Here is an 11,364-nt window from a genome sequence, read left to right as displayed (position 1 = left end):
AACGTCCCGTATCTCCACAGCACGCACAGGCGGCGTTTTATCGGGGGTTAGGTCGCTGAAGCAGACCTTCAACCTGTGCCTCATTTTTTTACCTACCACCCCAATATAGTTGATATAACTAGAATACGCTTTACAACTAGATATTTTACCGCATTGACATCTCACTATTTAAACTGTAGCTTCACCGTGGTACGATACCAGGGCCCAACAAGGAGCGCCTTAAACCCACACTGTCCGCTTCCCATAATCACAAGAAGTTCAGATGGCTGATTTCATTGTCGCAAAGCAATCGATAAAATACCAAATCATACAAATGGTGGCACGATGGAACATACTAACAGACAGAACACAATTAAAGTGATAGATAAAAGGAACAAGATAGTAAAACATTTCACCACTAACAGAGATCCGACTGTCCATGTCAAAACAAGGACTAAAATGATTAAGAGCAAGTTCCATCAAACATTTAGATGTCACCTCAGTTGAACTGAAAGAAAAGTAAATTAGCGATAATGGTACGAAAAAGCGACTAGCCAACTGTTTTTTTTATATTTTTTAGCATTTGGTGAGCACCATTTGGCTAATTAATTTAGCGAAATGAGCTCAAGCTGCTGCAAGCAAGCTTGACAGCATGTAGCAATGTTTTTAATATTGCTTGACTTCCTGGCGTTGAACTCCGCTCTGCATGTGATGTTTTGACAAATGATCTGTATATTCCTGATACGGAGTCTTTCCCAGAGGTTGATCTTTCCAAAGATCAGGGGTAAGATAGCTGTAGGTTTTTGAAATTGCGTTGAACGTGGCTTTCGCTGAAATAGAAACACACAAAGTTTATTCGACAGCTACATTTTTTTCAAATATAATTTCAAAATTTTGTTATGAAGTCCGTTCTCAATATATCTTGACCAGGTTATTCATATTTTAATTGGTGTTTATTCAAGTTTTTACCTCATTCAATACACTTTCTATATGTACATCAAGTTCTTTCACCTAACTTGATATGGCACTCCATGAACGTATGCTAATAATGTAAGTTGTATCACCAGGGCATAAAATTTTACTTCAACTAACCATGCAATATGTAAAAGTAAAGATAAAGCGACGTGCATTACAGAATAACATACCAAAATTTCCAAGTGTGGCAGTCTGTCCACGGGCAGATGTGTAACAGTCCTCTAGCCCTGCCATCTGCAGCAGTTTCTTTGGAACAGGTGCAGAGACAATGCCAGTACCACGAGGTGCAGGAATGAGTCTCACATGGACACTACCGCACTTACCATGAACCTGAAAAATTGTGCGATTTACAATTTTGAGTATGGGCGACAATTTACAAAAGTTAAAAACTAGAAACGTTGGTTACAATCTCATGTTTGCCTTTGTAGAGATAGATATACAGTCCCAATCTCTGATGATTTCTTTTGAGAACTATTGGACTGACATATAGACAGTAGGTTTAACATTTAAAGTAGCTACACAAGATGTGCACTGCCAAAGAGTACAATGTTTACTCAGACAAAAAAGTCAAGTACAGCTCGTATCATTAGGTGGAAAAAGTTGCTATCAACTACAGTGGATTTTCTCATTACAGGCAAATGCTTCAGATCAGCTTTTCTCATCAAATATTTTCAAGAGTAGCAAATATTTTTCTGAACATCATTAGCATTTGTCGCAGATTTCACTTGGCTTTAAGATTGACAAATATTTAGCAGAAGTATATTAAATTATCATCGCTGATATGTATAAATGATCTGACACAAAGATTTACATTTATATTGCAAGATTCAGCTTTTTATTATACAGACAATAATACTGCTGAAACCAAACAAATCATTACCACGAAATAGAAATTACAATACCTTGCATGGTACTGTATGGGGTTTTCCAATTTTGTTTCCCCAATAACCCCGCCTGATCGGGATGATAGACAATTTAGCTAAGATGATAGCACCACGAATCGCTGTAGCGACTTCTTTGGAACATTTCACTCCTAGACCGACATGACCTTGGAAGTCACCAACTGCCACAAATGCCTAAAAAATAGGTTGGAAATTAAATTTCAAATAAGTTTAGTAGACCTGATCAATAATAATACAAAATTATTATTTACAGAGCATACTTATGTAAGAATTTATTAAAACTCGAAGAAATCTCAGTTCTATTGTACCGAAACGTAGTTTAATCATATTACTGTTATTATTAAGCAAAAACAAAAGACTGCCATGAAAAAATAGGCTACTGTGTCAACTGTCAAGAGTCTTCTCGCTATCTGTATGCGACTAAAGTCAATATTTCTAAGTAAAACTAAGCAAGGTTATGCTTACTCATTTAAAAAATTAAAAATGATAATATACGAGTGAAGTTACAGGCGAAAACAAAAATACCAAAAACTATGCAAGACTATTAACTTATATTGACGAATTGATCGTTAGTAAATACATATTGATGAAAAACAAATAGCTCATGTCAATACAATTCCTGAATCTTGGAATCAAGAAATCAGGCATGAGAGAATGGATACACATTAATGAAAAGAAAAGTCTGGGCATAATATTTTTTTCATGCAGTAGTCACACTGACAGTTAATGCATAAGTGCTCACAGCCAAGTGAAAGCATTTTGGAAGGACAAGTTCCGAAAGCTACTGTGAATTGATGTCATCGAAGCTGTTAGGTCATTTTGAGCGCAACTTTGCAACTTTATAATATTTAGTCACTGTGTAAAGTCTAGGTATTTTCGAACAAAATATTTATTGGTTAGTATACCAAGACAAAAGGTCCAAAAAATCCTCAAAAAAGATAGCACTCTTTAAAAATAAAATCATGCGTTTCAATGTGATCAGAAAGAGAAGTATTTTCAAATTGAAAATAGATAATGTGACAATTGACTTTTGTTAGCTGTTTTAAATTACGCTGTTTTTTATGTGACTCCTTACAACTTTATGGTTTGAAATTTGTCTCCGACACTAAAAAAGGGTCAAGAACCAGTGTTAAATCTGATTGAAGCACCAAATATTTATTATTACCTTGAATCTTGTTCTCTGTCCAGCCCTGGTTTGTTTCTGAACAGGCATGATTTTTAGAACTTCATCCTTCAATGCGCTACCAAGGAAATAATCAATGATCTCAAACTCCTTGATTGGGAGTGAGAAAAGATAGATTTCCTCAAGAGATTTGATCTTTCCATCTTTGACCAAACGACCCAGCTTTGTGACCGGGGTCCAGGTCTTTTCGTCATCTTTCCCACGACCCCTGCCGCGTCCTCTACCTCTTCCGCGGCCTCGTCCTCTGCCGCCACGTCCACGGCCTCCAAAACCTCCACGGAATCCTCCTCCACTGGCTGGTGCTGCGTCCGCCATGCTAAAAATTGAAATACATAGTTTACCTGATACCAGCCACAAATAACATGAACCAAAAAAACATACGGTACCGGTACGTCCCAAAGTTACCTCAAAACTATCGTTCGCCATTGCTGGCCGAAAGTAAATCATTTTGTTGTACTAATTGCAACATTTATCCGAGGTTTTAAACAAATAAACGAAATATTTCACTCCAATCCTACAAAACACATTTTTTTTATGAGATCGGGCCAAAATAAGTCGAAAATATCAAGATTATAGCAGATTAAATTCAGAAGCAACCAAGACTTACTTGTGTGGTATCAAAAAGACTTTGGTCAAATTTTTGTTATGCCTCGTGCGGCCACGTGACGTAGTCAGCCATGCGTGGAATTATGTCTCCAAAAGTATCCCAGCGTGCATTTCAATTATAAATATCAGTTTATTTCGACTCCATAATCACCATAACAGGCGATAAAATAATTGATAAAAACAAATAAATGAAAACTAAATATGACGTCAAAAGAGCAAACAGAATATATAAGATGGGAGGTTAGAATCGAATATTGCCAAATTATACTCCATGGTAATAAATTGGTTATAAGGGTTTTATTATAGGTTTTTCCCCAATTATAGACAGCAAATTCAGACGAGGATATTGGAATAAAGTTTATTATTCCACAGGATCACTTTGGGATTACGTGGATGATTCATCAAAGTCTTTGTAAATGTTTTCTGTGTAGACTTTATTTGATCATTGCGAAGCAGCCTGAAAAATGAAAAATAAATCTCCGAGTACATGTTCAAATGAGTGCATATAAGGTAACATTGTGAACTATTGTTTTGGGACAAAGAAATTGTCCAATGAAATTAAGGAGGTATTGTTCATTAAATATCAGTCATTATGTAAAAAGGGTCGGAGGCTCCAGGAGGAATTACTGTTTGAGACGCAGAAGTAATTATTGCACCATGCAAAAACACTCAACTTTGATCATAGCACACTATATACACTTTGGTCACCAAGTCAACTTCACACCTTACCTTAACATAAAATGCATGTTTACATAAAAGATAGAAAACCACATCAAATTAAAATCACCATCAGCAAACTAAAATGTAAAGGGTAGAATCCAATATAGCTCGACTGCTGGCTTAGTTAATTAGTAATTCTGCAGGAACTAAATTATATTGTCTACAACCCTCATCATGAAATACCACCACTCAAACACAAGAAAATTCATGCATGCGTAATAGGAATGATCTCACATCACGGGAGAGGTTAGGAGCATGCACATGCAAGTGTCAGAATGTGAACAGCTATTCGAAGAAATTCCATCTAACCAAGTATGTCGATTACCACGCCATAAATCATACATAGCATTACATATCCCGCTACGAATATTTTGTAGGGGAAAGTGGGGAAGGTTGGGACACTTTTTTCTTTTGCGTATTTTAGCCGTTTATCTTGCACATTCACTTAACTGTGCGGGACTAATGGAGAGGAGGGTAAATGTAGTTTTTATTCAGCGACTAAGAAATTTCCTTGCGATGCAGTGGATGCACATCTTACTGCCAAAATGCTTTGAAAAACGTTTGTTAAGTGTCCCACTGTACCCCACTTGTGGGGCACATTCGGACAGACCATGGGTAGGGTTACCATATTTTTGTGGCTTCAAATCGGGACGCCCCGAAAGACAACGACCCCTTAGCTGTGATTTTATAACTTCACATTTTCCGATTTTACTACATAGGCCCACATTCCTACATTTAAAGCTGTCTCGGCTGTCTTTATTGACCATATTGTTATCGAAATTTCATGCGCATATTCTCTGTCAAAATATCGGGTTCAGTTCGAAAAATAGGAAGGACTTGACGTTAACGATACCGGTACAAATAATTCGAATTTAGACTAATTAGTATTGGTTTTACATGCGATACGTCTGCCATCAATGGGAATCAGTGGGAAACGAACGCATTCGCCTTCAGTAAGTAGGCTAGCGCTGCGCTACAAAGAAACAACAGTAACGAGAACATGTTTGTGTATTATGCTGGAAAAGCGGGACTTTGGGCTGACTTATCGGGACGGCGGGACAAAACGCTGAAAAGCGGGACTGTCCCGCCTAAAGCGGGATGTATGGTAAGCCTAACCATGGAGCACAATGGGTCATTCTGTCAAAATGCAACGATGTATTCCTTTAAAAATAAGCAATCAATCATCCTAATCGTCTAATAAAGAACAGGAAGACTTCAAATTTGAAGATTTAGGATTTTTAAAATCAATGTTCAACCGAAATATTTCAGCTATTGTATCAAAATATTTAGCAAACAAATTAAATTATTTTTTTTCTCAAATCTAAATCTGGAAATATTTTTGATTCTCGAATATATTCCATATTGGGCCATGGGTCGAAAGATACCATAATATTACACAACATATGACCCATCTGTAGGTCTCTAAGGACTTATTGTATCAAACACTGTCGAATTGTGCCATGTAGGGCATCCCATCTGAACCCCGGTCCATTGTTCCCCATAATAAACAAATACTTTCAGACCATCCCACGGGGAAATTCGGAAGGCATATCCACTCGCCAACGTTATGAATATTCTACAGTAGGCTGAAACTAAGAAATATCATACCATGGCCTGTCACGTTGGAAATGCTAAAGTAGAAAAAAGAAAAAACTAGAATAGTGAAATTTTGGTTTCAACCCCCCAAATCCAATTTCACGTCAAAGCTTGCGTCGCTCTACCCGGCCGTTGTCCGTTTGCGGGGACGTTGTAACTCACCGAAGGGCGGATTGAAACATCGAACTGAGGACCGGATATGGTATCGGTGTGAGAGTTGATTTTCCACTGTGCCCCATTCCCAACGTGCCCCACCTTCCCCTACCAGACTTTGATTAAAAACAAAACTAATTAAAATTTGAAAGCGGTTAAAAATAGCACAACAACACGCCTAATCACAGTACCCAGTAGTTGCAGGGACAATAACATTATTATTATAGCTGGTAGCTGCCCAACATTCTCATTAAAATAACAATGTGCAAGCGAGGAGGAAGAGGAGTGTCCCAACTTTTCGTCATTGCGCACCAAAAAGAAGCTCATTTTACTCGAGGTTTGATATTTGATTGCTTTAAACTATCAACACATCGTAATCAATTTCATAGAAAAATGATGTATATATGTGCCAATATCCATATATCTAGTTTAGAAACAGTAATTTTTAATATTTGGGACCTAGAAGCGACTTAACTTGTTTTTGAAAAGGTTTTTTGTACTTCAACGTCTCCAAATTCAAGATAAGTCAATTCTGAAGTTTGGGTCCAGGGAATGGAGTAAAACACTGGGAATGCTGGCTCACATATTCGCTCATGCAGGGTAGAAACAAATCGGGAGTTACTTCTTCGGCTGGGGGTTACTTCCTCTATTTGACAAGTATTTGAAGTAATGGTCAACATTTTCACATCTTCTTTTCCCGAAAGCAATTCTTAAAAAATTATTACAAATACTATGCAATTTCGAGACGAGTTTTTTGTTTTCATGGAGCCAGACTAAGCAACAGTGTCGGATGTGGCTGAGTAATGATGATTAAAACATTGCTAGTAAAGTTGATTAATTGACATACTCAAAAACCTTGGCAGCTACTGCCAAATTCATTTTTGTTCTAGCAATAACATGTGCAATTTGTTATTTCCAAAAGTGATTTTCATCAAGGATAACTCCTAAGTATTTTATTTCACTCACTATTTCAATATCTTTGCCGTTGAGCATCAGTAAAGGTTTTCAAATATGTGACCGAAAAACATGTCTGAGAGAAACAGAATAAAAATCTTTTTATTTTATATGCAATATTTTAATCCTTGCTTTTCTTCATCCTATAATGAATTAGATATCTATAGTCGGCCTGAGTTTACTTATGCAATCATTATATCCGAATCATATTATATATATAAAATTCTTCATATCACGACGGTAACCTGATTAACTCTCCAAAACCCCATTCAATATTTTTAATATATATGTATAGTATTAAACGCGTAGACTCCTTTAAATTTATATATAAATTTTCAGTCAGGGTGAAGTGGTGAACACAGGGGTTAAACCTGAGATCATCAACCTGTAACTCAAATATTATTTGTTTGTTGAATTTATGCTTGTTTATCTTTTCGTAATCTAATAAAAGTCTTCAATACTTTCATATAGTCACCCAATGAACTGTGAACCCTATATATGCATAACATAAGTTGACTGTATTGTCGTACTAGTATCGCCCCCTCCAATCTTTACCAGAAAACATCAGGTCTGTTTATTGTATTTTTCACTCCGTTTATTTGTTTTTGGAGGACAAATCAATAAATCTATCTATCATACATAACCCCAGAATCTATCTTTTCCCACCGTACTATTCTAAATAGGTAAGTATAACAGTATTTTGAATCCATAATCAGTATAACACATGATTACTTTTTCAGAATATTACATCCATTTGTTTTTATTGTTCGGAAAGTAATTAAACTAAATCAGTAAGAAACGTGCCACATGTTTTACTGAACTTAATTATTGTTAGAACTAGCTCCAACTTTTCCGTGCTATGAAAATTGTAAGGTTTCAGTCTAAAGTCGTCTTAAAATTTATCCGGCAAACAATATATGTCTGTTTTCTGTAATATTTGTGTAGGTTGCGTTTATGGATCAATCCGGAGTTGTTTCTGAAGTTTGAAACTTTGCTTATTTTCAAGCGTGTACATACATACATACTGCATCAATACTCATACACAGTAGGCCTACTACATGCGCACTATCTCTAATTGTAATTTTATGTCTTACTTCACCACGACAAAACCAAAATACGATGTAATTTTATCGCATTATTGGATCGTTTTTATTAGGTTGTTGTTCTTGTTGGTATTTTTCCACTGGTTGTTAGTTGTTACCGTATGGGAAAATTTCTTTTCTCATTAACTACTGGATCAATTGCTTTAAAATTCTCAGTGCAATATATTTTATCGCTAGAAGGCTATAACTTTATTAATTTCAAAATTTTCTGTGGGCTCTATGTGATTCGTTTTTTACTACAAAATTTTGTGTGATGAAATCTTTAAAATGAATACAAATTGTTTGTAGCGGTTCCTCAACCTCTCGCGTGCTACTCTCTTGCTCCGCGAAAGTCGGAAGCTTTTTGGATGTAGCTGTACTTTAGAAGGTAGGGTAGACTTCTTCTTCGCATTGCCCTTCTTGTTTCATACGATCATACATTTATCACGATGACAAATCCACCTTCTGTAATAGTGAAAAGTCAATACCTCAATCTTTGTCATTTTACAGAAAAATACAAGTTAAAATTATGAGATGTAACACATCATTATATAGACAGCAGATAGCGAAGTCACTGATCCACAGGTCCATATTTTTTTATTACCCCATAAGTCACGAATTATGGAAAAAGCATATGTTATATCTTTATAACAAGTAATGAACACAGACTCATTACAAAACTGCACGCGATTTATTTGGACGTCTGTTCCTCAACTCAGTTCAGAACAAAAGACCTCTAAAGTCTAAACAGAGAGAAAACAACTTACGACCAGGGTTGTCAGACCCCAGCGATCACAAAAAGCCGAATCAGGACATAAAAAAAGCCAGAAAAAGCCACATAAACCATATCAGGCATAATGAAAATTGAGTTATAGGCCTACAACTATTTTTTGGAAACAGAACGTAAACTGACAAATAACACGCAAAACTATAAAAACGAGGCGATGTTTCCAACCCTGCTTGAACATCTGTCTGAGCAGCTGCAGAAACTGCACTTATTTCTTATTGGGTATGGTTAAGAGTTAAAGTAACAAACAAGGAAATCGATGCTCCAGGAAATCCTAATGTTAAGTAGCTAAGTAGGCTACAGGTAATAGGCTATTGTTCAGTTGTTACACACTAAATATTGTATTTCATATGATTTTATTAATAGACACTAGAATAGACTTGAAAAAGCCAAAAAAACGCCAAAAAGCCAAACGGAAATTCTGACGCCAAACGCGTTTGAAAAAAGCCAAAAATGGCAAACCGGCTTCAATTTCAAAATCAATAGCTTTTGCTATCTTGCTTTCTATAGAAAGCATTGACAAACTGTTTAGTCTTTCTTGTGAGACCGCACACCTCAAGTATGTTTTAATTAGTTTCAGCTTTGAAAAGCTTTTTTCTCCTGATGTAACAGTTATTGGCATCGTTAAATAAATCCTCAACGCAATGAAAACATTAGGAAATGTTGTAAATCTATTGTTTTCTACCAGGTGTTCAAACTTGACATAAGCCTTAATTACTGGCCTTTTCAAGGTGCGATGGCCCAATTTGATAAAATCGGCCCTATACTATAGTTACTAGTATACCAGTATGCAGATACTGGCAGCAATGCTGTTACAACGCTTATGAAAAAACAATTGAACTGTTAATATCTCTCAAGATGTCTTCTTAGAGCCGTTCCCTTTTAGAGGTGCACGAGCCAAAGTGGACGCAAAAGGTTTTATTTCATATATAGAGAACTACTACTTTGCCATATATTCTTTTCCCGCATATATTGGCGTTTGAAAAACAACGAATACGTTTTTTCGCGCGTTTGTTTCATAAACTCGAGTACCAATGTTTATCTCATGTGTAAATTTAACCCTGGTTAAGAAATGTTGGACTAGAAGAGGCATTGAAATCATATGATAGAACAAGCTTCCGACTCCGAACACCGGACTATCAGTACACATTTGTGTGGTCTAGAATCAAAATCAAAATGTCTATAAGACAGCCCCTAAGCGAGTCCCTCACCACACAGACGTTCAATTGGCGGAGTGGACTGTATAACCATACCTCTGTTTATTTAGAAATACTTTCATAGCATTACTACAACACGACGAATTAATACACTACTGATTACATTGCTTAGTAAACTAGAAAAAGAACGAACGCCATTTCAATAATTGAACACCACCATCATGTAAATTGGAAAATAAAGAAAAATTCTGAAAACACGTGTAATATATTCCCATGGCTATTACCAACACATTGATCGAATATTACCTTTCTGCTCAATTGATGAATATAAATTAATATTTTGTTGCCAGTAAACTTGTAAATATATTTGAGCATTGTGCAGTCGGGGATGAAGAGTATTGGGATTCGATATATTGAGCTCGCCATCGCTGAAAGAGTTGAAGAAGAAGCAAATGACACCCACCAACTTCGTATGGACATAGAAGATTAATTCACAATCTACTTGGGCCTGTCTGTTTTACTGCAGTACGCACTGTGCTAGTCAACAATATTTTTGAGGTGACGGGTGACAGACACTACTACGAATGCATCGATCTTGAGTCATCAGAAAAAGTTGTTGCTTCGATTGCAACTGCGAAAATACACTACTTTATGTTTTTATGAACTGTTATCAACATACCGACCTCAATAATTCGATGGACTCAGCAGTAATATTGGTACTTTCCTAGTATGTCTTAAATTTAAACAATGCAGCTTAAAATGTAATAAAATAGACTGACACTCCTGAACTTTCTATATATATATAAGCCATGATTTCTCAATCGAAAGTTGATACTTTTCTAGCTGGAATTTACTCGAATATTATCCAAGTTTCTGTGACCCACATGCCCAGTCATTCATGCTCAAAAATATGAACATGAGGATGAGGATCTAATGACTAACCACAGTGCCGGTAGTCTTTGCGACTGACTTGCAGTGGAATCTGTTATCTAACCATGGAAAAGATTTAGAAGCCTTTCTGGCAGCTCCAACCATGTTTAAGTAATGGAAATTTGAAATCGATCTGTCCAATAGTAGCGGAAAGAAGCGATGTTTCCCAAAAATAACAATCCTTAATTTCAAAACCATCCAAAGATCCTATTTCGTGAGCCAACACCTGAATGTGTACGACATCCGATTTGTTCCATATCACTATTTCATGACCTTTGGCCACTGATTTTCTGATATGCACTTGGCAATTCATGTTATTACAATGATAGGAAACGTGATA

The 11,364-nt window shown here is 36.3% G+C and overlaps 1 protein-coding gene across 1 annotated transcript; it reads right to left on the bottom strand.

The window, feature by feature from the left end:
* Positions 1-257: 257 nt before the first annotated feature.
* LOC120337859 (small ribosomal subunit protein uS5) lies at positions 258-3,664 on the bottom strand. The gene is made up of 5 exons (XM_039405760.2): positions 3,647-3,664; positions 3,022-3,355; positions 1,857-2,030; positions 1,125-1,284; positions 258-809 (listed from the first exon to the last, which is right to left on the bottom strand). Exons 2-5 carry the CDS (start codon positions 3,352-3,354, stop codon positions 646-648), a joined length of 831 nt encoding a protein of 276 aa, XP_039261694.1. The 5' UTR covers position 3,355; positions 3,647-3,664; the 3' UTR covers positions 258-645.
* Between the last annotated feature and the right edge of the window lie 7,700 nt (positions 3,665-11,364).

Source organism: Styela clava, chromosome 10 (genome assembly GCF_964204865.1).
Source record: "Styela clava chromosome 10, kaStyClav1.hap1.2, whole genome shotgun sequence".
Lineage (NCBI taxonomy): Eukaryota > Metazoa > Chordata > Ascidiacea > Stolidobranchia > Styelidae > Styela > Styela clava.
The sequence above is the reverse complement of the archived record's forward strand: the minus strand, read 5'-3'. Positions and strand labels throughout refer to the sequence as shown.